At 46.8% G+C, this 27944-nt stretch overlaps 1 protein-coding gene across 1 annotated transcript; it reads left to right on the top strand.

The window, feature by feature from the left end:
• The first annotated feature begins 13084 nt into the window (after positions 1-13084).
• LOC120901773 (chitin deacetylase 1) lies at positions 13085-27919 on the top strand. The gene is made up of 5 exons (XM_040310011.1): positions 13085-13595; positions 18081-18241; positions 18353-18602; positions 25224-25545; positions 25732-27919. Exons 1-5 carry the CDS (start codon positions 13544-13546, stop codon positions 26558-26560), a joined length of 1614 nt encoding a protein of 537 aa, XP_040165945.1. The 5' UTR covers positions 13085-13543; the 3' UTR covers positions 26561-27919.
• Positions 27920-27944: the final 25 nt, after the last annotated feature.

The raw sequence follows: 27944 nt of genomic DNA on the forward strand, positions 1-27944 counted from the left end.
ATTTCGTTTCAACAGGTCGTTTCAACACATCATTTTAGTGATACGGCCAATACGGTGGTTCTTACGGGAAATTTTAAAAAGTTGGTTTCTCAATTACTCAAACATATCCCAAAGTACTCAGAATAAGGTAGATACATGCAAGAAATGATGTGCAGAAAAGAATGACAGTTTCCAAGATTAGATGTTGGTTTGGTTCAAAGATACGAATGAGGGCATCAGGCTCAAAGTCTCTACAAAAAAGTAATATTTCAGAATTTCTGAAGAATGTATGGCACATAACACCTAGAACAAGAATTAAAAGAGAATAGACTCCAATCGTTGTCTACGTGAACATGCTGACAAGTATTCTAAGTAAGGCCCTATCTTCTATGGGATAGGCATCGATTTGTAACTAACCCGAAGCGGGTTTACAAACTCATCAACTACTTCCGGGAATTACCAACTTCTGCTTGAATTCATCATAGCATCAGAACAATTCCAATACGCTGCAAGCACTTCTGGGCCACCGCAACTACTCTTAAAAGAGGTTGGTAGCTTAAGATCCATTTTCCATGAATATTTCAGAGAGAAATTTTACAACGCCGTCAGTACAATAGTTATTTTTATGCTTGATGGTACTTTTTTCCGTCTGCGGTATTGTTTCGAATTACGGACACTTAAGGCATTTTTGGCATTTAATATTATCTTACTAATTCAATTTCAATGGAATTTGATTTCGATTTTATTGGGATTGGAAATTAGATCACGATGGAGATAGGAATTCTGATTAATGGGGTCGAGAAGAAAACTCGTATTTAGAATTTCCGAGGTAGAATCACGCAATTTCCAGTCAAAAAATTAATTAAGTCCATTTTATGAATTGAAGGTAAAGAATTAAGACTAATACAGAATGAGCTCTTATTCCAGCTTTGACTAATGGTATAAAACTAGTGGTATGAACCCCCAGCTTCGTCACCCCGCCGCAAACTAGAAAAACGCTCTATCACATTGGGAATGGGATTGGGATTAAAAGATTGGAATTCCAACCGGAATTGGGACTTGAAAATTAGAATCCCTTCTGAGATTCATTTTTCCCATCACTACACGGGACCGCCCAAAATAACGTCTATAATCTTCAAAGTCACATTTACCCAATACCTTTTAGCTTTTTACTTATTTTAAGTTTCAAAAATCCAAATCTGAGTCAAGGAATCCTCCTAGGTGGACAGCACGATGGTCTTAAAAACAACTGGATTTGCGTGCTGTTTTTCTCTTGTACTCGTAGATGCGTAGAACCGAAGAACTGGTACTGTCTACTGCAGGGTCTACTTGGGGTCGTACACATTTTCAACATGTTCTAGTACATCATGGCAATTATTAAAAACTAAAAAGCGGCATCCTCATGGACTGGATAAGAAAAAACACCTCATTTTTAATTCAACCTTAGGAAAAAGTTGGGAAAAAATAGTTTTTAGCAACCAGTTAACACATCTTCCAAACCTTACCACTATTCTTCTCTTCGTTTGTGTCATTTCTCCTAACCAAACAAAACCCAAAAATCCAAAAAAATGACGAAAATTTTCCTCTCTACGACCTTAGCTTACACATCGATTCTAGCAAAAACCCACTGCTTCATACCATACAGCTCGAAGTAAACGAACTTCAAGTGCTAACACCGAGCACCGAGTGAGCATGAGTTGTAGTGATCAATGTGCCTTTTATCACGATATCGTGTAACGCTTGAGCAGTTTTGGAAAACGTTGAACCACGTTTCGTGGCCGCCATTCCAAGGCCAGGAAGACCGCTTGGAATGGAAACGCCAGTTGGTCACGATTTTAATCTACCAAATTGAAGCACGCACGGTGTTACCCATCACCCACCCCAGTGGCAGGAGCAACGAGAGCCGCTGGATCCATTATCGGTGCTAAATCATTCCGGGGTTTTTCGCACCAGTAAGGAGACGGATGTATGGAAAGCACCCAAAGTGGTTTCGTGGCCAGCGCTGGTACGAAATATTGAGCGGGAGCAGTTTCCTCCGCTACTGGGGCCATGTGTGTCTGCGCTGTGCTAACAGTGTTTGTGTTGTGAAGACACCAAAGCAAACCAAGCGAACCAAAGTGTAAACATAAAAAAAAATGTTTGAGAACGCTTCGCGGACCGCTTTCATCGCCAGTCGAAGTTCGGCGGAGCCCATTCTTTATCGTTTGCTTCTCACGCATAGGTCTGTTCCTTTAGAACCAAACACCTACTGGAGACACACAAACACACCCGTACTGTAGCACTAAATCAAGAAGAAACAAGAAACTCCCTCCTCCTTCCGTAACGATCTCAAGCCCCGATATGGATGGATAAAGTTTGTCAGCTAACCATTGTTGCGGCTGGGTATGCCACACCGGTGAACTTTTCGGCCAACGGCAAACGATGGAACTGGAAAGGTCAACTGGACGATAACTTTGTCTGGGGCCGATCGGTCAGACCAGACCAGGCCAGACCAGGACGAGAATGAGTTTCAGATGAGTTTTCTTCTGCACACTAACCGCAACCGAGATAAGGTGCGAAAAGCGTTTCCAGAGCGTCGATTGGGTAGGCTTTCTGCAGAATTGCACCTTCGAAGTGGTCTTTGGAATTCTATTAGAAGAGTTGATCCAACATCTAGCCACACAATGGCACCGCCTGAAAAGCTATCAGTTGCGGTAAGGCTTTTCTTTTTCACTTTCAAATAGCTGTGCGATCGAAACCGACCAATTACTCGGATAGCACTTCGGTAGGAAGTACAAGAAGTCCTTTTTTGGAAGAGAGCTTATACAGAGAGAGAGAGAGAGCTTCTCTTCCAGTGCTTTCTCGTTTGGTGGTTTGGAAAAGTTTTGTGCTTCCTAGAAACAAAACCGAAACGTCTAATGCTCCACATAAATTCATCTCGGAAAGTAAGAAACGACCGACCGGCTCCAAAGCCTTCCCAAGTCCCAATATTAGCAAGCAAACACCATCAATCAAGCAGATCGAACAGAAAAAGCAAAGCCAAAAAACAAAAAGATCTTACCATTTTTGCTGAAGCAGTTACTGTTCTTCAACGGCAAAAGAATCGAAATTAATTCAGTACGCTTCGCTCATCGTTCCTAGGGTTCTTTTTTCACTCACTCGACTGTTTACACTTGCTGGGCAAGCAGGGAAGAGCGATCAAGTAAAAAAACGGCTCCCAAAACTAACCCCCATATGAAAAGTTTCATTTCGATTTTCGTACCCATGGATGTATCCTAACGAACGAGAGCGGCGAGTGTTGTTGCTTCACACCGTTTTTTTTTTCTTCCCTTCCCAAATCAAAACGAATGCTTCCGATGGGAGCAAAACTTGTTGGGGATAGTGCAAACCCGGGCCCGCGACAGTCACAGTGCTGGGATTGAAATGAAAATTTCCAACCGAAAACCCAGACACATATTTGCCGTGTCGTTGTGGATGTGTGGCGGGAACGATCGCACGTACCCGGAAACCTGGAAACCTTCGGCAGGTCCGCAAACGAGCGCAAACGTGCTGTAATGTTGTCTCAGTGCAGCCAACACCGACACACACACAGGGGATGCCGGATGCGTTCGCACCATACAACCGCGGTTCCGGCTGCTCGCCCGCGCCCGGATGTTGCAGGCACCAGTTGTTGGTGCCCGTGTTTCGCGTGGAAGCTTCCTCTGCATCTGCAATGCGTACATTTAACATTTCACACTTGTTTGTTTGGTTTTTTGAGTTAGCCGTTCCGGAGTTAGGGCACAGTGTAGGTGGTCTAAGGGCGGCACAGCGGCAAGTAGAAGGATGGTTTTTCCAATGTGTCTTGCAAATCGAGGTCGTGTGGACTACACGTTTGATAAATGATATTGTTTGTGTCGGGGCAATAACGAGACGCATTGATGGCGCTTGCTAGCGAGTAACATGATTATTTAAATAAGGTTTCACGGAGAGTATTTTTTTGGTGAAAACCATGAGGATGATAACTTCAAAAAGAAATTTTACATTGATCTATTTTTTTTAGGCTTGCAATTTGGAACAAAATCCTTCGAATAACTAGTCTCCAACTAGGCTCCAAACCCTCTCTACTTCCATTGTTATTGCCTATTAGAATTAGATGCTTTACACTATATCCACGGAACTCTATATTCAAGAACTTTGTTCTAGTAAATGTTGTCAAGGAAGAGTTATTTTTAATCTGTATGTTCTAATATCCAACTTCATCTATTCGTGTATTTGTGCCATATTTGTCTACCGTCAACAACATAAACTTTTTCTGTTAGATGTCTAGGTGAGCCTTAGAAATGAGCAAAGAGTCTGTGAGGTAATTATTATACTAGACATTATTATTATTGTTCGAACAAACGTATCCTTTTGTATAATAGTTTACATTAAGATTAATTAACAGGTATTGTGCTACAGCCGTCAACTCGTACGGACTTAACAACATGCCCGTCATGGGTTCAAGCCTCGGATGGGCTGTGCCCTCATACGTAGGACTGAATATACCCTACTAGCACCAATCCCTACTAGTGGGTATATGCAAACCTTGACCGACAATGGTTGTTGTGCCAAAGAAGAAGAAGAAGAAGAAGAAGAAGAATAAAAAGAAGAAGAAGAAGAAGAAGAAGAAGAAGAAAAATAAGAAGAAAAAGAAAACTGTAAATGATTGTATCACTCATTTGAAAAAAAACCCTAACAAAGAAGAATAAAAATAGATAGAAACACCAATTGGTACAAGCTCAAACTTTTCCAAACTCATCTTTCGATTCGTATTTGTTGACCCATGCAAGACCTCAATATTCCTAATTTTATTGCTTGCCTAAAGCTTGCTCTAACCTAGACATGATGTTCTGCCCTCTCATCTCCTAACCGCCCTAAACACCCAACCCCATACCACCTTATCGAGCCATAACGATTCTAGGAAGTTTATCAACCTCTTCAATCCCGCTAAGCCACCGCTGACAGGCACAATAATTCTGGGTCAAATGGATGGTTGACGGGACGACCCACCACACCGCCACAACCTCACTTCACATCAAATTGACCCGCGTCGCGCGTACTGTGTGTGAGAGATTCAATTTTTACTACTACGCAACCAACGCGTCAATCCGCCATCATCGCCTCCTGGTCTTTTCTTCCCGCGCTCACTACCCCGTGACACACGCCGTGGTACCGAAAACATGCTATCACGAGTTAGTTTAATCATCTTCGTCGTTGTGTTGAGGGCTGGCCGCTATCAACCGGTAGCCAATAATCGTAATAATGTTATAAAGTTCATTTATTCGCCCTGTCGGTACATAAATCTATTTTATAGACCTTACGTGTTTAATATTTCGCTGTGCCGTGGCTTCGCTCTTCCCGTTTCGCACCGTTGACGCGGCTGGTTGTGGGTAGAATGCGACTCTCTACTGCTTTATTCTACATTAGCAACCAGGGGAAAGTCGCACTGATGCTATCATTATACTACCGTTGAGGTAGTTCGCCCTGAGGGTAGTACAGGGGGGAAACGGATACCGGCGTCGGACAGTTGGCAAAGTGGGTGGTAGGCGGCTTTATGTAAATTGAAGCACGCATACGTCCGATGGAAAGCAACCGCTCTGGAAAGGAAAACGCTTCACTCTAACGACGTGGTCTGGACGGTAACCAGACGCCTGCTGCAATGGAGCTATGGACTTGCTATCCTTCAGAGCCTTCGGCAGTCGTTGAGAGCAGGACGGACCGGGACGAATTGTAAATTCCGGCGAAGAAATTGCTCAAACCGTACTTGGCATGCCATGGACAGGCTTTTGACAGGCAAAGCAAAACCCCCCCGGGAGCTAGCCGGTAGGGCTGGGGTCTCACGAACACGAGCCATGCCCGCACGCACACACACACACACACACACGTAAAGAATAGACGAAATCTGATTCAATTATCGGGAGCCGTAAATAATGGTGAGCTGGAATTTATTGAAACACGATCCGGGAGGGCTCGTGAACCGGAAGCTTCATCAGCTCAGACCCGGTCGAGTGGTGATTGGTACCGGCTTGGATAACTACTATTCATTCCTCACAACGGAAGGTGGTACAGCTTAACACTTTGGAAATTGGAAGCTTGTGAAAAGTATACCGCCAACTAGGGGCAGAAAAGTAATGAGTTTGTTTTACGATCAATCTGATTGAATCGATTAAGCAAACTTGATAAGAGTAATTTTACGTTTCTGGAGAAGTTTTGAATAGGTTCCATCTAATTCGAGTTGGATGAAGTATTATTGGGCCGGTCTGGTGGTACAGTCGTCAGCTCGTACGGACTTAACAACATGCCCGTCATGGGTTCAAGCCCCGAATGGGCCGTGCCCCGGTAGGACATGACTATCCTCCTATGTGTAATAAGTAAGTCACTGAAAGCCAAAGCCCACTTAGTGGTACAGACAGGCCTTGACCGACAATGGTTGTTGTGCCACAGAAGAAGAAGAAATATGAAGAATTTTGTGGAAATTGTTGATTTATGCAAATCCTTCTCATACAGTTCCATCCCTGGAAGGCTTGATGTATCGATTTACCCTGACGTTGACCTGGATCGTGATAGCAGCAGCTTCTGCTGAATACATTGACAGATTTTCATCAAAACAAAACATAATTGTAGTCCATGAACAATTGGTTGTACTTTGAGTAAAACTGCCACGGTAAGATTGAGGAAAGTCTTGTACTCGGAGGTACAAAACAAAAATTTATTGAATGCACTGCAGTGGAAAAACAATGTAAAAATTGAAAGACTATAGCACACGAACTAAGAATAACATTACCTAGTTTTCAAGAATTAGCGAAACCAGTGTTAAAAAATCTTTAAAAGGAAAAAATGACATATATTAAAAATATTTGTAAAATATAAATAATCCATAAGCAATCAAAAAACCACAGTGCTACAAACGGTGGATCTATGTAACAGCGAGTTCTAGTTGGGTCAGATCAAGGTAGGTGCAATACTCGACCCGAACTCGCTGCACCAACGGGTCGAAGCCGTTTATGCTTTCTCGCTCCTACTTAACATTCGGTTCGGATTTGATTCCGATTCCAACCTATCGTACTCGCTGCACCCACGGGACGGAATCGATTCCGACTGGCTCGCACCCGACTCCGGGGCGGGTCGTGAAATAAATCAAATGACCCACCACTAGTTCACACGAGCGCTGCAGGTTTGCATGCTATAAGCTATGCAACTTGCATCAAAGCGATCCAAAGTTCAAAACACTGTGGGAGAGAATCATGCCATCTTTCGGCCAAGAAAAATATATAAGTTGGAAAATGATCCATCGCATAATTCCATGCTGCGAATACAAATTGTGAAATTGTGCATGATAGTGTTTATACTGTTTTAATACTAAATCAATGCTTAAGTTCTCAATTCTCTTATATGACATTAATACAAAGCCATGGAAAAGGAAGATGAGCTGTGATGATGATTATCCATGTTTTCTAAGAGGCGAATGTCAGCCAAAAGGTCCAAAGCCTCTATAGAATAAATAATAAAAAAATGCCCATGTTTCCTGACGAGATTGTTCCTCTTTCTAGGATTTTAAAATTTGTAATAATTCCTATGAACTCCAATTTAGTATAAGGGTTTAGATATATGAGGTTTAGCTTTAAGTTATTGTTGTACAGCCATCGTGGCAAACAATTTGAAATAAATACAATAATAATAATTATAAACATGAGATATAGATGAGAGAAATCCTCTCCAAATTGTTCAAACCTTAAAAGACAGCAGCTGTGCTCACTTCTCATACACGTTTAATACCATATGTTCTAAGACAGAAACGCCCAATTCCGTAGTGAAAGCGTAAGCAACCCCGGAACAAACCGCCAAATGCCGCATTCCTTCTGCTTGCGGTGCCCGTTCAACATGTCAGCTAGACACAATCGATAATCGATAGACTTTCAATGAACGTGAACTTTGGTTCAACGGCCAAACGTCATCGTAGACCAACCAAATATTAAAAAAAAAACCCACAACCTCACGTTCGTTTCCTACTTCAACTTCAACCCAAAAGCCACCCACCGGAGCGACCACACCACGTGAACCTTGAACTAAATCTGTTCCACATGAGATGGCACACAACTCGGCGCGCCCCGCCCGCTAGCCAGTAACGACGGACCCCTCCACACCCCGTATCCCGCATCGACAACTGACACTGACCCATCGATAAATTATTTATATCCTCCACCACCAGCCAAAATTAATGAAAATGTAAACTAACATCCAAAAACACAAACACACTCGATGGGGACAAAACGGGCACACATCTCCCCCTTTGCACTGAAAATAGAATCCCGTGCCACCCCGCAAAAGAAATGATTTATGCTGTCAGAGGCGTCCGAAGAACTCCTTTATCAGACACTGAGCGGATTAGCATAATTTGGTGGCAAAACACAACGAAAACGATAAACTCCGGCGCGATTTCACACTTTTGCCACCGGTTTTATTGCTATTGCACATAGTGGTACCATTTATATCCACTGATACTGGGCGGGAGGAGGTGGCAGGAGGATGAAATGCTTCAAAATGCCATTTGCATTTCAAATGGAGCATATCTCCTCTCCATCTCCTCCTACCATCAATTGCGGACGGGGACGGTTGCTGTCGAGTTTTCCTTATCGATCGATTATGATCATGGGAACTCTTGCGCCATGCCATCGTTTCGCTTCGCACTTTTCCTCGCATTTTCCCACCTCTCCGCTCCGCTTGGACCATCGTTCGCTTCAATTGACCATCGATGAGACCATCCAGCCCCGAACGAATCTGTGATAAAAACACTGACAACGGGCACTGGTTTTGCTCCTTCCCGTTTTCTCCTCCCGTCGATCGACACTGTGCTACTAGTCGGCGGCCCCTCGCACCGATATATTATCATAATAATTTCAAGGTGAGTTTATTTTTCGCCCGATACCGAAGCCAAGGAAGCTCCGGCAGCCGTTCCCGCTCCCCCCTTTTCTTACCCTGTTTCCAGGCGCCCTGCGATGGCGCCGAGGGTCGGGGCCATGCTGTGCGTGTCTTTGTGTGTTTCGTGTCGCGATAAAGCAGCGAGCCAGAAGACTCGAGAATGTCTTCCTGATTCTGAGCTGCCTGCTGGTTTAATGGACGGCGGAACAACCCCCTAAAACTGAGCGACAAGTAAAAAAAAACTCAGAAATAAAGGACCAACAAACCTGTCGAACGAGATCCGGGTCCCCAATGAAGGTCAGTGTAACGAGCTCACCTAAAATGGAACACTGGTTGAATCGATGGAAAAAGTGAATAAAACAAAAGCGAACGGCAATGGCTGGCTGCGCGATGAAAAGTCCATGAGAATCCTTTTTCTTTTTTCCTTTTTTGAAAGGAGTACTTTGAACTTGTGCGACGCTCCGAATGGTTAGTCGTACGGTGGCTTTAAAAGCAGGGAAATACTTCAGTCATAATTAGCGTTTTCTCTCACCAGGTCAGACAGGATCTTTGGAGCATTCAAGGATTTTAAAAGTTGTCCTGCACTAATTGCCCATTGGGCTCAGTTATAGATAACCACTTTCTATGTGCTCTTCCGTGTTGTTTTAAGGGGTATCAGAAGAATACTGTTTTGTTTTTGGATTGCTTGTCGGATACTCGTCGGATTCCTTTAATCCTTTCTATTTTTATTATCTACTAATATCTGGGCCTTTTAAATTGATTTGAAGACCATTGTAGAAACATTATTCACCACGAATGATGATGAGAGGACACTGGCAATCGATTCCTTTATACGTTTCACTTCCTCGCTGCATTAAAATGTATTTTCCATATAACCTAACGGTAAAGCGTTACGTTCTCCGCCAGGCTAGGGTTGATCTTACCAAGAGCGGCTCAAACTCCCGCTAATGTTTCCGTCAGTTGACCGCGCAATGATTAACGTTTCTAGTCATTTGCCGACGAAGCAACGAACCAACGAAAACAGAAAAAAGACATCATTAACCATTAAGCATATGCACATACTCGCACACACACACACATACTCTCTTGGCACATCTACAAGTGCATTGGGGCGCACATCCACAACTGTTCCCGAGCGTTGCTTCACGGCGCAGCATACGCGGCAGAGGCAAAATGTCATCGTAGCTCATCGTCACATGTCACCCCACCCGGTGGTTGCCCGCTTTCGACATGGCGTGCAATGCACCGTGTTCTCGAACCCACACCACCCCTCTCCCTCCTCAACACCACGGTGGGATATGGTGAAGTGATTTAATATTCAAATTCCTTGCCTTTCCCCTTGCTTCTCGCTGGCTCGTGGCGTGCTTCACCTGCGCCCACTAATGCCCACTCCCAGCCGAGGAACGGCATGGAATTCTTAATCCATGTCGCATTGCATCGACATTGCCCGGCGGCCCGGTGGGATTCGTTCGTTTGGGTGCGCGGTGGCATCCGCTCACGGCATTTCTCAACAGGCCGGCGTTTAAAAATGATTGTTTTGGGGTGGGCAATCCACAAAACAAACCAACACAGTTGAGTTTGTACGTTTGTACGTTTGTGCATTTTCAGTTTGGTTGATGATGTGTTCCAATTTGTTGAGCTCAAAACAGCAACATGATGTAATTCATTTAATTTTGAAGCATTGGAGATGAAGCTCATTATTTTGTACAAATTACTGAGTTATTTATTACGGATCATCATCTTTCTCCAAAACACATGATAGTGCTAGATATATCCAATTTACAGTGTGGAAGCTCTCCATTGCTACCCATACTTGTGTGATTCTGAACAGGATGATTAGCAATGGGTATGAATACCATCTTTACTTTTCAATCATACAACTAAAGCAAATTATTTTGTTCCGTACAGTTTTGCATTTCATTTAAGATCCTTTTGATTTTTTTTTACAGAATTTGAAAGGATTTAATCACAATAAATTGTTCAAACGGAACTATTACCTTCAATGTGTCAGCTTTCACATAACATATCATGTCATTTTCTCAAACACTACTGTTAGTTCAACATTCACCAATATCAAATAAGATTACATGATTGACATCCATTTTATAATGATTGGTTCAACCAAGAAGGTGTTTCTGAAGGTTTATGAGGAAAAACTTTAAATTTAAATAATACAAATCACTAGTCAGATCCATTCTAGAATACTCCTCAGTAGTTTGGTGCCCAACGTCCTCGTTATGGTCGAATAAGATCGAGTCAGTGCAGAAGAAATTCAGCCATTTAGTCTTACGGTTTACATCCTGATGTAGCGTGGCAGTGAGATCTAGTTATCACGCCTGGTATTTAATACTTGGACTCGAGTTTCGTAATTTCTGAAACAATAGGGTACTAAGAGTTAGCCAAACTAGACGTACATATAACGATAATGAACCTATGACTGCGATGGCTATCAGATTCAATGCACGCCATGACTCTTTTGACTGGAACTCCTAATGTTACCCTGTGTATGTCTTGCTGTGATACTCTTTGTCATTTAATTTGTGCTGATGTTACAATGTACCCTGATGCTTTCTGTTATTCATTGCTATCCTGGAAATCTAAGATAGTTTATAAGATCAGTCATAAGGCCACAATGATGGCCAATCACTTAGCAAATACAAATAAACAAATTACAACCGGATGTTTGTTTTATATGTTGTTTCAAAAACTTTTAGCCTAATGCTTGATGAAATGCCTAATGCCCTAGGGATGGACCAGCCTTTAATAACAAGACATTTGAGATTCCAATTAAACCTTCAATTGTCTCAAATAGCGGAATATTTCTTGTACTAAAATAGGAATAAGCAACTGAAAAAGCATTAAACGAAAAAGTACGGAATAAAGATAGGCAAGAAAGTCTTCAATTACACTTTGTTCGGTTCAAAATGCTATGAAATGCACTTCCAAAGAATATGAATAATTTCTACTGAAATTATGGAATAGTTGCTTTGTATTATTGTAAACCATTTTTAACAATAACTTACAAAGATTAAACTAATTTAAGGACTTAAGCATAAAAATTGGTTATAAACCAATAAACTATCATTTGTTTTAGACGGTACAGGCTCTGAGCTGAGAAGTAAAGCATAGTACAATAGCATAATACAAAAATTTACAATGAATTGCTGGAATTGCTTGTTACACATTATGGGTCAGGTTTGATAAGGAAATGATATAATTTCCGGTAAATTATACAGCCTACACATAAACACCCAAAAAAAAGTGAAATACTGACAAAAAATTCCACAGAGCAATGCAATTGTTGGTACCACATTCCATTATTAAATTAACCTCTGTTTTTTTTTTTTCAATTTCACAATCACCTCCTAGCAACGATACAGCGCAACACACGTGTGTCACCACTGGCTGTCTCGCATAATCTTCTGCTCGGTGGGCTGTGTATGTGGAATTACCAGATTGCTACAATTAATCGGTTGCAAATGTGCGCAGGCAGCCGCTAAACAATCGACACACAATTGAAAGGACCCGTCCAAAATGTCTCTCACCTCCGCCTCCGCCCTGTCACCCGTTTCCCGCAACTCCCGCAACCAGCCCGATTTCACGGTCGTCACACGGTTGCGGCGAAGGCGTATGGGAAAGGTGCGAGATGAGCCATATTCAAGCGGCTGTACCTTTCGATGCAAACGGCACGATAAATAAAAAAAAGCTCCCACTCAGTACGGTTTCCCCTCTACCGGAGCGACCACTCTGCCTGCACTCTTCGTGAAAAGCACGGCTCGCGAGTGCTGCTGAGTGCTCCGCTCCGGTGAGTGTAGTGAGCGGATTTCTTAAAAGCCCTCACCACGCAGCCACCGAAACAAGACCTCTTAAAGGTGGCACAGCCAGTGTGCGGTGCAATTCAACTTAAACTTTTTACTTCGCTCGGTCCCGGCCAACCGTACTGAGTGACCGGTTTGATCGTGATCGGTTCTCGCCCTCCCCTCTCGAGCGCGGCCAGCACAACACAACAAAACAACAACACACGGCACACTCAAAAACCCCAGCTTAGCTCCCCTTGCTTGCTGCCAGAAACCAACCCTGCCACCCGAAGAAGGAAGCAGGGAGAGGGGGAAACGGTTTTGCCGTGTGTGTGTGTGTGTGTGTGTGTGCGTGTGTGCGCGCCCGTTTTCGACACGAAAAAGCCCGTCGACCGAGCTGCAAAGCTGCGCGACGGTCACAGCATTAAGTCAGTGTCTCCACCACGGTCCCAGTCGGCGGAGGTTTCTTTCCATTACTGCGCTGCCGTTTGCAAACACAACAATTCGTCTCACTGTTGAAGCCACCGAGCCGAACCACCAGCTAAAGCAGCCGACAGACAGCGGCGAACAGACAGACCGAGTGCGTGCGTGACCGAGTGCGTGGTTTGTTGGAAGCCAGAAGCCAGCGTGCAGTCACTTGCCCTGGCGAGGACAATTTTGGGCGAGGGCGGTTTTTGGAAGTTTCTTTTCCGGTGAATCTGAAGTGTGCGTAAAAGGCAGCGAGGAAAGGAAGCACAGGGAAGCAACCGTGTAGCGAAGACACGAATTAGAAGTAGTAGTAGAAGCAGTAGTAGAAGTGAGCTATTCCAGCAAATAGCAAACAAGTGGCAGGGCGAAAGTGTACCGTCAACATGGTGAAGTTGCTGGCCTTAATTGGCATCCTCGCGCTAACGGTGGCAGCAGGTAAGCTTACTAGTTTTAAGTGCTCGCTCCCCCTCAAAACACACCCACTCGCCTTTCCCTACAACGGCATACACAGGGGTCGATTGCTACAGAACGGCTGACATCATCAGCAACACCCACAAACCCAAAGGAGCGTTGTGGGGAAAGGGCTTCCGCTCCTTGCCCCTTTCGCTGTGCCAGTTTGAGAGACTTTTTTTTTCGGGGGGAGGAGAGGGCGTTTTCCCTTTAAGCTCTTTTTTTTGCGATCGTCAAAACGAAAAAAAAGACAGTGCAATTGCCGTTGAGCGCAAACGCAACGACGGCACGAACTGCTGCACAAGAACCAGTTTCTGTGTCACACACACACACGCGCGCGTAAAAGCAGATCGGGTGACTGCCGGGTGAGATGGCGGGAAGGGAAGGGGTGCAGCAAAACCTTTCACAAATTTGCTCACCCTATCGCTCACCCTTTGCACGGCTTACGCCTTACGGGGGAGTTTTTGCCTGCGATGGTTTGACACGCATCTACGACTTTGCAACACAAACGCACAAAATCGATCGTTAGAGTGGTGCTGGTAGAGCTAGCCCCAAAACGAACCATCTCCAACGACACCTCCACACACTCCACCCACAAAGAGGACTGAACATTTCGGAGCTTCTCCCACAGGACGGAATGTCCTAATTGCAACTAATCGCGAACGCTAACACTTCCGCACCGTAGCTCAGTGTAGCTCACACACACACGCGATTACCGCACAGACGGTGCCTCAATTTCCCACCCCATACCGGATATGGAGATGGAGCAAAAAAAAAAACGGAGAGACCTGAATAGCAGATAACATTATACAATCAGCATATCGCTCGGTCCGCTTGCAACGTCCCGATCGGATGAATTGCGGACACGATCACTAGCGTCACCCAATCGCGTGTTGTTTTTTTTTGTCGATCCTCAAGCGGTTTGCGGGCCGGAACCGGGTCGACTTGGCTTGGTTTGCTCTGGCGTACCGGCTTTCTTTCTCCCAGCGGGTATTACGTGATAATGCAGCAAACTGCCCGCCGACACTACCGAGGATCCGGTGTGGATCCTGGGACGAAAGAGCGCGCGCGCGCGCGGAAAACCTGTTCCGTCAACGCATAATGCAAGCCAATTTTGAGCACACACTCACAACCTCTTTCTCCAACTCTGGGACTGGGAACTGGGGTGGATGTTTTTTTGTTGTTTCCAGGTGGAATTCGAAACCGAACGTTTCATTTTTTACGTACACAAAAACGAAGAATTTAAATGCAGATATTAAGAAACGCTCGTAAGAGCGGGCGCGGTGGCCATCCAAAATGTCACCTCAAACTCGATGTAAATGGGTTCGATGCAGTGGAACGGGTGGAATGGGCTAGGCAATGGGGGTGTTGGTTTAACAGTCATATAAATACATACAGATTAAATGTAGTTAATGCTTCAATATCTTCATGTTTCAAGCTATATTTTCCAAGAACATGAGCAGAAGACCTACATCAATTGCTGAAGTTTAGTTCAGGAATTCACTCGGGATCTTCGTTGAGACAACTTCTGCTGTGAAGAAATAGATGATCTTGAGGATATTGATGTTTATCCCAGAGCTTCTTTAGCTTTGACATTCTTTGTCTGAACTTCTTCAGAACATGTGAATGCATCTTCAAAAAATCGAATATTACATGCTTAAGAGCATTTGTTTGTTGACGTACAATCAATAATTCCCAAGTTCCTCCAAACTACAAAAAGATATTGAAGATATAGCCTTTGAGGCTAGGCTTATTAGGATTTTATTCACATTCATTGAAAGGTTTGTTTAAAGTCATTAATAGAGAGAATTAATTAATTCAACCTTCACTTTTCCAATATCCTCGTAAACCGTAGTACCCTTCGAGTCAAGTATTGCGTTTCCAGCTACGAAAACACTTAAACTGTTAAGCCTGGTACTTGCGGTACCTTAACTACTGAAGCGGAAATTATGAGCGATTTTGATTGTAATTTCAACATCCCTGGAAATGGCACTAATGTACCTCAAGCCACAGATACCTTCCCTCCTTAAGTTGTTAATTGGTCTGAATTTGCTCGCAGACAGGAGGTTTTAAATTTTCTGCATGCTACCTTCCTGTGTGTATTTTGCCCAAGTTGTCCGAAAAAACAAAACAAATAAAATCCAACGCAACCGATAGCTGGCAGAAATGTTGGTGAAAAGATAGCTCCAAAAACCCTCCCGGTACAGACCCACCCCTGATGAGTCGTTGCTATTCTGCTGCGTGTGCAGCGTGCGTCATTAATGAAGCTCGAGCGCAGCGCTACCCGAGCCATGCCAAGCAATTATGGGTGTGCGGGTTACTTATTTTGCCATTACATCCTTTTCAGCGGTCCCGGCTTCATCGCATAAAGTTGATTTGTTGTTTCCGCCGGTTGGCAGCCGGTAAGGGAAGCGCCAGAGCGAGCGCGCGGTGGTGGTGCCTTATGCAATGCACGATCGCTCGCCGAGGTAGATCGGCGAGATCGTGCCACAGCTTTCCGCGTTCAACGCATGCCGGTTGTGGTTGCTTGCAATCGAAGTGATAGTTTTTTTTTCTTTCTTCTTTATAATTTGCTTTTCAACATCCAAACCGCTTCCTTGATCCTACCCCGTCAAATGAGAGGAGATAGGGGGGTGGCTGATCGACAAAATCAATCTTGTTTTTTCGATCCCACCCCCCCCCCTTCAGTAATGATTGCCATCAAGTGCGCAAAGATACAGCAAAACAATTGCGATTGCGAGGTCGGTTTTCGGGTTCATTAGCTGAACCGTGCTCGAATCGAACCTCTGGATCATACCGAACACCGAGGAAAGATCAAACAAACGAACCTCAAACCCATTGAGCATGCTTCCCCGCACCCCCTCCATGACGGCTTGTGAGACGCGCCCAGATGATGAAAGGAGACCGAATGCTGCCGTAGCAACGGCAGCAGCCATTTATGCTGGTATGGAAAATGATCCATTCGGCTGGCGGCAAGACCCTTTCGCAACACGGTTTTGGGGGTGCCGCATCAAATGTCAAACGGAGGAGGAGTGTTTGCCTCACACCGTGAGATGGGTTTTGCGTTCCTTCTTTTTTTGCTGCTGCTGCTGCTAAGCTCTCCCTAGATTGTTGCGATTGCCTGATCACGAATCACGGCTCGATCGCTTACACTGTCCTGGTTGTCCTGCCGCAGCGGCAGATGCATTCCACTGCCGTCCCGGCTTTTGCCAAGGGCTGCCAAACCCATCGCCCATTCCGACACCGACTGTGGCTAAGTGTGTGCCCGTGGGGCAACTGCAGCTGCACCTGTTGCATTGTACTTGTTGCCGCTGTCGAGTGTATGAGGATGAGCGTCTACGGCTTAATGTGTAGCCTGTGTCACCTTTTGTTGGCGAAAAAAAAGGGGAACGCAAGCAATGGCTTACAGCTACAGATGACACGCTTTTTTACTGTCACAACGTCACAACGAAACTGTTTGTATAAATTACACACCGTTTCGCACAAAATGTCAACACTGCTTGAACTCTAGCTTATTGCACGAAACAACAGTGGTTGATGGTTTAACTGCGTAAGCACACACCATTCCATCTCGCTGACCCGGCATCGGTAATTTAACACGCTCATCAAAAGATCGATTACCGTGGGGCTCCAACGTCGCAACGCAGTCGGGGCGAAAGTTTGGCTCAATTCTCACCGTACCGAACCCCGCACTGATCATCACCACCCACCAGCTCGGAGCAAACTTTCCCCTTTCAACGTCAGGTTTTTTTTGTATTGTTTTTCTCACCCCGTGCGCGTGCAAAAGATCGATCGGACTCCAGTGCCCACTTAAGCATACCACGAGGAGGGAGGGTCAAGGTTCAAGCGATCTACAAGTGATACTTAAACCGTACAACCGTACCTCCGTACCTTGTGGTTAGTCAATAAATGTACCCCGGGTCACCGTCACCGTGCCACACAGGGGGGGGGGGTAACCTTAATCATTCCGGCTAACTGCTCATCCCCCTGCACCCATGCATGCATCTTGCCGAATCGATGCGCTCCTCACGCTGAGAGCCGTTCACGCAAACGCGCCCGAGGGCAATCGATTGCCCAACCGATGGTTGGGGTGAACAAAAAGAAGCCACACGAAAAGATGAATCTTTGCCTAGCACGGGCGATCGGTATCACGGCCCTGTGAAACGGGCACTAGGTCGACCCGGGCCAACGTGCTCCACCATTAGCCAGTGGACGGTAATAGTCGGCGTGCCAAATTGCCTGTTCAACCGGTAGAACGAAGTGCACTTCGGAGCACGCTGAGAGTGCTGGAGAAGGCAAGATTTGAGGCTCACTTTACCCTGGGTGTACTAGATTTACGTTTAACCGTTCTGACCTTCGGTGCACTTTACATACCCATCTTGCATTGAGATCGAGATTGAGAGTATAAGGTTCGATTTCGTTCGTTTCATGTTTTTTTGTTTTCCGCGACCTTCTTCCTCCTCCACACAGCCACGGCCGAAGTGCGAATCAAGCGACAGGCGGAAGAAACGACCAAGAAGGAAGAGTCATTCGAGAAAGAGCTTTGCAAAGACAAAGATGCCGGTGAATGGTTCCGGCTGGTAGCGGGCGAAGGCGACAACTGCCGTGACGTCATCCAGTGCACATCGTCGGTAAGTACGGCACTGCTATACGGCTGATGCTTGTGGATGCCTTCCCGAAACATCGTACCCGAAAGCTTACTAATCATCTTGCTGGGATGTATTTCTCTATTTCACCACCAGGGCCTGCAAGCCATCCGCTGTCCTGCCGGTCTGTACTTCGACATCGAGAAGCAGACCTGCGACTGGAAGGACGCGGTAAAGAACTGCAAGTTTAAGAACAAGGAGCGCAAGGTGAAGCCGCTGCTGATCACGGACGAGCCACTGTGCCAGGACGGGTTCCTTGCCTGCGGCGACGGTAACTGCATCGAGCGCGGCCTGTTCTGCAACGGCGAGAAGGACTGTAGCGACGGCTCGGACGAGAACTCCTGCGGTAAGTCTCCGAACGATTTCACAATCGCCGATCGAATTTCTCCCCAAAATGTTATGCGCCAAAATTAACCACACAACCACGCAGAAAACAAAAAAAAACACCTTTTCGTTGGAGGCCGTGCCATAGATCACGCCCGTTTTAAAATTCATATCCATAACTAGCAGCAGCAGCAGCAGCATCCTCACACACACACACACACACCCGACTGGCACACAATCGAGTGCGCGAGTCGAGTATTTGCATAATCCTCCACAATCCGCGCCAAGGCGTGGCAGCGAAACTGGATTCCTTTAAATCAATCCAACAGCAGCGGCAGCCAAGAAAATGAAGCCAAATTCCACCTAATCGAGTTGTTACGAAAAGTGGTGCTAAAAACCACAAATCCCGCCCTCCCCGCCCCGCCCGTTCGCGTCACCTCCCCCAAAACAACCGGTGGCAACTCCGGGGCGCGCGGTAGAAAGATCACATTCCACAAATGCGCCCGCAACAAACACACAAAGGTGCGACACGCTTGCCACGGTGCGGCGATCGGTTTTCGAGTTGCAGACGCTCTGAAATCCAAACCTGGACGTCCTTGAGGGAGAGCCGCCGTTCGGCTCGCCCAGCTAGTCGCCACATGTTGCTTTTAGCGGGGCCGGGGGATACACAGACGATACACAGGCTTGCCAAACATTGGCCCAGCAGGATCGAATGGATGCCTATTTTTGACTCTTCAAGCTCTTCTCTCCAAACACATTACCATACGCGCCTCGTTCTTCGTGGTCTGACCTTGCACAAGCTAGCCGCAACACACAAAAAAAACGGGGAAGATCTTGCGATCGTGTTGTTTTGGCAAAAAAGTCCCCCACCGTACGCATCGTTTGTAGACGACTCTTATGCGAAATGATTGTAGTCCGGCTGGAAACTATTTTTAGCTCTGTTCACACAATACGCAAAGACAGGTTGTGACAGGCGAAGGGATTCGGCCGCTCTAGGGCGAATAATTTCACCGCAACAAAAACTTTCTCTTTCCCCCGGTGCGCGGTCTTTCCTGCGCGGTACAGTTCTGTTAGGCAGCAACCACGCACACCACGAAACGAAATGGAAAGGATCTTTTTAAAAAAAAAACGAAAAAACACTGCAAAAAAACCTTCACCTTTCGATTCCCGGGTTTGGGGCTTTGCGATCATTGCGATCGACATCACGCGGGCCATTACAAAATAACACACTCACATAGCACTGAAAAAGGTTTCTCGCTTTTACTCTCACCTGAATCCCTTGACTTTAAACCCAGAGCTAAACGCAACAAATGCCGGCCCACAGTGGCTTTCACATTTTGCATGCACTTTGCGCTCCTGAATGGTGCGTTTTTCACCATTTTACTGTGTGTACGTGTGTGTGTTTGTTTCGGGTTTTGTTGGTGTTGTTGTTTTCGGTTCAAACTATGCAGCTGAGGTAAAGTGGCGATGTGGTAAACGCACGCTCGCTCGCCTGCTCCCGTTTTGAGCCGATTTCCTCCAACGCGCGTGCTTGAAGCACAGGAACAGCTGTGTAAAACTGGTGGATTTTTTTGCAAATATCCTGCACCTTCATCAGCGAAAAAATAAATAAAAAAACTCCCTAGACACACACACGTGGATGAAGGTGAAAGGAGAAAGGCCGATTGCTGGAGCCGGATGTAAGCGTGATTCTACGGTTCGGTTGTACGGGCCGGGGCCGATTTTACTGCTAGCCTTTAGCTGCCCCGCGGGGCAATTAGCTTGGTCGATGGTCTTTTTTTTATTTTACTTGTTTGTTTCGCACCCTCACCCTCTTCTACCCGATTTGTTTGCACTATTGTGCCGGTAGAAAGAGTGGTTTGGAGGATGGTCAGGGGGTTCCTGATAGAGTGGTGTACATACTACCTTTGACAACACACTCCGCAAAAGGTTATGCAGCGTAGGAATCGCGATGTGATGCGCGCACGAAAATAGCGCAACACACGAAACAACAATCACAGCAGCAGCAGCAGCAGAAACGGCAACAAAAACAGACACACACACATACACAGATCATCGGGGTCTAACACGCGGACAGCAGGTGGAATTGCAAAAGCTTACGCAACGGTTTACCGTGCATACGTCGACGTCTTCATCGTGGTTGCCGTTGTCGTTGTCGTCGTCGTCGTCGCCGTCTTCGGCCAGCATCCCAAGCGAGCCACAATGTCACGCAAGGCCTGTGCCTCTTTTAGGCGCTGGGAACAACAACACTTTCTTGCCTGCAGTCGAGTCTTGGGTCCTATTTTAAGAGCTCCTCTTGTTCTTCGCGCCGGTCGAATGGTCGCGGCTGGTTCAATAATTATGTGCGCATATTTTAGACCATGGTGGGTGCACACGGTGGTGTGACCGAACCGACCGAGTCAGGCGATTTGCATCGATTTAAGTTGCTTACGCTTAATGGGATGGGAATAGCCACTCAGTAGCGTGAGCCTATTCTGAGTTGATGAGTTAGAATGGTGAGTTAAAATTGAAAACTTTTTGCTCCTAAATTGTCATCAAAACCGAAGTAGAAGTTGATTGCCGGCGTTTTTAAAACACTCCTGGCGATCGGACGAGTGAGAACTCCCCAAAGAGTTATTTAACACACGAAAGAGTTTATTTGCTGCAAGAGAGTTGCTAGTCTGTTTGAAGAGTTATTAGTTATTAGTGGAGATTTTACTCTCGAAAGAGTTGTATACATTTTAAATGCCTGTAAGTGAGTTATTACTCGACGAAATGAGTCACTCAACGAGCTTCAACTCTCAAATGAGTTCGGAGAATCAAAACACTCGTCAAGATTTAGCTCTCATAAGAGCTATTACAATTACTAATGATTCTGTACACTGTGAGTGCGCTACAACTCTTTGCAAAGAACTCAAAACTCAAATGAGTACTTCATGATACAGGATTGAAGTATTGTACTGCACAGATTTCACTCTTTGAGAAGCTAATAATGAAGCACAACACTGTTCAGAATGTATCAAACCATCCTGTGCAATGACCCGTCCCAAAACCCCGAAGCTGTGCTCCAAAGCACACAATGTGTAAGGCTGGCACAAAGTCTCTATAAAAATAAAGAAACAAAAAAAAATTGTAAGGCTTCTAGCCAAACATTGCAACAGGACTCAAACCATGCCTGCACGGCAAGTCGGTCGAGTCCGCCGCCGACCCGGTGTATGTCGCGTGTAATTTCTCTATCAATCTGCGAAGGTGCAGCAGACAAGATTCCAGGCCGGTGTTTAGGTCACTCGGATCAGCCGTACCGGAGTTGCCATACCATGGAGCTCGACGAACCGGTCTTGTGCACACGCCCGGCCAACCAATCTGGTGTCTCCGTGTGTGTGTCGCGCTGGGAGATAGCAGGACTACAGCCCCTCTGCTCGCCACGAGGATTTGCTTGTCGCTGCGAGTCTGTGGCGGTAAAGCGGGTTTGTAGGTTACACGCCGATCGGTGTACCCTTTCGGTTGGCAACTCTTTAGCCCCCCCCCCCTTCTCCCCGTTATAAGTTTCATCGATCAGCTCAGCTGGCTTATGTAATCGCACCGATACGCGACGGCAGCAACCCCCGCGGGAGGGATCGAGGCCGGCTTGGGCCGGGGTGGGTTTTTAGTCTAGTCTTCCCTCCCAATCGATCGTTTGCAAGGCACCACAAACACACACATTGCGCTTTCTCGCTGGCAAACGCGGTGGCGGTGGGAATTGGATGGAAGAAGAAAAGTTCAATTTCATGCACCGAACGCCAGCCGAAATGCCAGACACAATGAAATTAAAGGAACCGGTGGACGACCGGCACGACCGGCTTAGACGTAAATCCCAACCCAACGCCCAATTCTTACCCACCCGCGGTTTGGTTGTGTGTCGTGACGTGGGTTGCGGTACTGCCGAACTAATAGGGTTATTTATTCGCTATTTGCTTAGCCGTGCGCCAACAAAAGCACGCCAGCTGGGCAAATTGTTGAAATAGCATCGCTCTCGTTTGGTTGGTACATACGATACAGACCAGTCCGAAAATCGAAAACAACATCGCTTCGTTCGGTCTTTCATCACCTGGAGCTGGCCGGTCACACTGGCCAGTAATGGGCAACTGCTTGCTAATGGAGCATTGTTGATTAATTTCCGTCCCTTCGTGTGGTGGCCATTTAATAAAACAGCCACAACACAGCCAAGCACAGCGCGAGCATGAGAATGCACTTTTCGCGTGCAGACATTCCACTGTAGGCTGTAGGTGTTATTTGCCCACGGCACACAAAACCTTACACGGCTTTGGGGCTAGAGGGCTAGAGAGCTACATGAGTTGCACGCGGACGTTATGTTCCAAGCCACGTTTAACGAGGCAGAACAACGGTGATCGTCAAAGCGTGCCGGGAGGTGAAAGGTGAAGCCTACAATTTCCGCATCAGAATATCTAGATAGTTCCTGCACGCCTCTATCGTACCAGCGCCTTCAAGCAGGTACATTGTTTCCAGGAACCCAGGAAAACCTACTCAACTTGAACAGTCTAGAAATCTAGGAAGTCTAACGGCAACGTCTAGCGGTGAGCTCACGCCTGTTAATTGAATCAACAGCCTAGTCATCCCTCTGTGTGGGGCGTGCGTTAAGCTTTACCCGCCTCATGTGTATCTAATTTGAAGGATCGTGTCAATTTCTGTCCCATCCGATAGAATACATCTCATACACCTTTCTTACTACGCGTCCTTCATCACGGTGCGCGAAAGTTCCTGGTGGTAGTGCTTGAAGGTTGGCCACCTATCTTAAAAAGGGAGGCCTGCGAGTGGCAGAAAAGTCCTGAACTTTCCTGATATTTACCCACCCTCGGAGCAGCCCCTTGGGAGCAGGTGCAGCACCTACTACTCGAGCGCTGGATCCGGTTTGTGCGCTGATGGTGCTTAACGTGCGCCAATCGCAAGAAGCAGGAAGCAATCAGGAAGCGTCGTCGGTAAGCTGCCACTTAGCTGCCCTCCACACCACAGTGCTGTGCTGGCGATAGTGCGGTGGCATATATGGGTGGTACGCATAAAATGCGCACACATCATGGCTCTCCCATGCTGTAGCCCTTCCCTTCCGCATACGTCACACAGTGACCACAACAACGGCAGCAGCAGCAGCAAAAAAAGAGATATGTGGAAGTAGCCGCGTATTCCAGCTACGTGTCTCAGCCACGTCGTCGTGGTCGGCTAGAGTGAGCAGTGAGCGCGACGTTTGGGTCAGACCTACCACACACACACACACACACACACAAACAGGTTTAACTGAACCAAGGGGAAGGGAGGGAAGACTGCTCATTATAGACTGCGAGGAACTGCTGTGTGGACTGGCGGTGGTGACTTATTTTCGGACACGCGGACATCATCTGGACCTATGTCCAAAGTTGCCGAGACAGCAGCGATGTTGCTGCAGGAGATATCAGGCAGCCCTCCTCCTCCTCCTCCTCCTCCTCCTCCTCCTCCCTCAACCTCCTTATAAGCTGTCTCCACTCCCTCGGGAGTCCGCCGACACTCCGTAAGCACACACTTTCGCTTTGCGTAATATCACCTTCTCCTCTGGCCCGGAGCCGCACGATCGCTCGGGAGACGCATAATCCCGGTGAGCCGGTTTCGAGCCGGGCCAAGAAGGAAAGTAACACAAGCAGACAGGCAGGGCAGCAAAAAAAAAAAGCAAACCTGAAAAGCACACACACAAACTAGGCCCCGCGGGGCGCGATACCGCTGCCACGCCAAAACCAACCTTCACACTCTCGCGCGCGCGCGCCCGCACGGTTATCAAATCGGCGTGATCTTTACGGATCTTTCTCTCCGACGGCGTGTCTCGACACGGGTCACGCCGAGATCGGGCGGGTGTGGCACCACCACCGGTGTGTGTGTGTTTGCTTCAATATGTAAATTGAATTTCACTCTCGATTTCGTTTGAGAAAACTGGATTTCGCTTGGCTGGCCGCGTAAGACCTGGGACATAGCAACAAAAGGTTGCTTTGTTTTCTTATCAGGTTTTCGGGGCTCTGTTGGAGTGTTGTTCGCTTTTCGTCGTGATTTTCAATGATTTCGGTGTCCGATCAGGTGGGGAGGGGTGTTTGAATCCCGCAAAAACCGAAGCAAAAACAAGCATTTTGATGGACGGCTGGGAGGGAAACCACAAGCCAGACGGGGTGTCCTTTCCGAAGCTGACAAGTTCATGCTTTCCAAAGCTGCATGCTTACACGAAGCTTAACATAATGTCGATCAGTTCCCCGGTCCGGTCTGCTGCTGCTGCTGCTGGTGGTGGTGGTGGTCAACATGTTTTCTTTGTTTCGTAACAACCGCACCATCAGCAATGTGAACTAACGAAGATCTCTATCGAAGTCGTACGGAGTCGTAAGTGCAAATGCAATGTTCACGGTCTCGATCAGCGTTGTTACTGCTTCCATTACGTTTCTTTTGTCCGCTGCTACCACTGCCCTTTTGGCTGCAAACCTTGAAAACTTCGCACATTGTCCGGGTCCGGGACCGCAACGCTATTAATCATCCCAGCAGCTCAAGATAATTTTTAATGATTCTCGAGAGAAAGAGATATCGCCCACTCTACATGCTCAGTCGCTCGTTGCTTATGTTTGATGTTTCGGTTCATATCTCCCCCATCGCCTCACGCTAGATATCGAGAACGACCCGAACCGTGCGCCACCGTGCGACGAGTCCGTCTGCCAGCTGCCCGATTGCTTCTGCTCGGAGGACGGTACCACCATCCCGGGCAGCCTGCCGGCCAAGGATGTGCCGATGATGATCACCATCACCTTCGACGACGCGATCAACAACAACAACATCGACCTGTACAAGGAGATCTTCAACGGCAAGCGCAAGAACCCGAACGGTTGCGACATCAAGGCGACGTACTTCGTGTCGCACAAGTACACCAACTACTCGGCCGTGCAGGAGACGCACCGCAAGGGGCACGAAATTGCCGTTCACTCTATCACGTAAGTACCCCGAGTGTGTGTGTGTGGGGATGCATCATAGACGCGATTGATTTGTTACGAGATAAGGGAAACGAAGAAGCCTTGAAAGACCTCGCAAGACACCGTACCCTATTGGTCACTAGGTCCAAACCTCCACCAACATTTGTTCTCTCTCCCCTGTTTTTTTTTTTGCAACTGCCACAACAGCCACAACGATGATGAGCGCTTCTGGTCGAACGCTACCGTGGACGACTGGGCGAAGGAGATGGCCGGCATGAGGATCATCATCGAGAAGTACGCCAACATTACGGACAACTCGGTCGTGGGTGTGCGTGCGCCGTACCTGCGCGTCGGTGGCAACAACCAGTTCACCATGATGGAGGAGCAGGCGTTCCTGTACGACTCGACGATCACGGCGCCGCTCTCGAACCCGCCGCTCTGGCCGTACACGATGTACTTCCGCATGCCGCACCGCTGCCACGGCAACCTGCAGAGCTGCCCGACGCGCTCGCACGCCGTCTGGGAGATGGTGATGAACGAGCTGGACCGCCGGGAGGACCCGACCAACGACGAGTATCTGCCCGGTTGCGCGATGGTCGACTCCTGCTCGAACATTCTGACCGGCGATCAGTTCTACAACTTCCTCAACCACAACTTCGACCGGCACTACGACCAGAACCGCGCACCGCTCGGTCTGTACTTCCACGCCGCCTGGCTGAAGAACAATCCCGAGTTCCTGGACGCGTTCCTCTACTGGATCGATGAGGTGCTGGCGAACCACAACGACGTGTACTTCGTCACCATGACGCAGGTCATCCAGTGGATCCAGAACCCGAGAACGACCAACGAGGTCAAGAACTTCGAGCCGTGGAGGGAGAAGTGCGTCGTCGAGGGACAGCCCGCCTGCTGGGTGCCGCATTCCTGCAAGCTCACCTCCAAGGAGGTCCCCGGGGAGACGATCAACCTCCAGACGTGCGTCCGCTGCCCGAACAACTACCCGTGGGTGAACGATCCGACCGGCGATGGTTTCTTCTAAGCTTAGCTTATCTTCTGCAGTATCCTTCTTGACAATTTTTAACATGTTTGTTTTGTAGCTTTTCTCGATGCGTCCTTAGTTTTTTTTTTTTAGCGGAGGTCGTAAACACTCAATTTTAGAGCAATCATTCTGTCTCGATTTTAAGAGCGGGACGACTGTTCAATGTTTCGTTTTTAATCTTTCACTTTATGAACATGGGGAACTTCTTTCCGTTTCCTGATAATACTGTCAACGCAACCGCACTTTTCTCACTTTTCGGTGCGTTGCAGATTTAACATCCCGTCTTCGACCACTCCCGAGGAGCTAGCTGGGTAGGATCTTAGCGACCTTTTGTTTTGTTTTTTTTTGTTTCAGCCCTACCTAGTCTCCTTTTCCCGGCTACGTCTGGTCTCGCGCCTCGTTGCCTCGCGCACTGCCGGTGGCCATTCTCGAGACCTATCCTGACAAAGCCGTCCCTCGAGGCAGGGGTTGCAAGATGGAATTCATTCCACATACACACAAACAAATGGAATGTTGCAAACAAAAACGAAGAAGACACGCATAAAAAAAGAGTAGTAAGAGAACAACGAATGCTGTGGATATTACAATTATGTATTTTTTTTTGTCGTTTATAACTTAATTTAATACACAAACAAGATGGAAAATTAAAGAAAACTCAACTGAAGTAAACAAATGGAGAAAAAAAAATTGCAACAACAAAAACACTATTATTCCAGAAAACTATCCACTCAACTCAAAACTGCACGGCAAACGACGACGAAAGTAAGATTGACATTTTGTACATCCGAGGAGGCAGCGGAATAGAATGCAAAAAAAAATAACGCCTCTCCCACGGTATGCGTAATGAGCAGAAGGTATCCCTTCCCCCCCCCCCCTCAACAACTTCTCTTTCCTAACCCTCGTCTAGTGGAACTTGACGAACGGTACAAAGCTAAACACAGCGAGCTCTGCAAATGCTGCGTTTTGCTGCTATAACACCGAACCGTTACTAGCTTCGGTTCTGTACCGCGCTTTTCACCGACTTTCTCGCTCCACTGCTCCACACGGGAAACCTTCTCGACTCTCGATTAATATGTAAATACTGTGTAGACGCCTAGTTGTTTAAGTGATTTCTGTGCCGTAATAAGCGGTTCCTGTGTTTTTTTTTTTGTGTGCGCGGAATGAAAGAATCCAGCCCTACTTTCCAAGCAAATTGTTTCTCATACATGTTTCATACGGCGGATCGGGTTGGAGAATCGACACCGACCGGTCGCACCGTTGCAAAATGTTGCAAAATTTTAGCGATTAGAAGACATACTCTTCGCATAGAAAACTCCAAGAAAATACGAAATACAACACCTCATTCGAGCCACAAACGAACGTTTTGAACTTGTTTTTCAATTCA

The sequence above is a fragment of the Anopheles arabiensis genome, chromosome 3, assembly GCF_016920715.1.
Source record: "Anopheles arabiensis isolate DONGOLA chromosome 3, AaraD3, whole genome shotgun sequence".
NCBI classification, from domain to species: Eukaryota; Metazoa; Arthropoda; class Insecta; order Diptera; family Culicidae; genus Anopheles; species Anopheles arabiensis.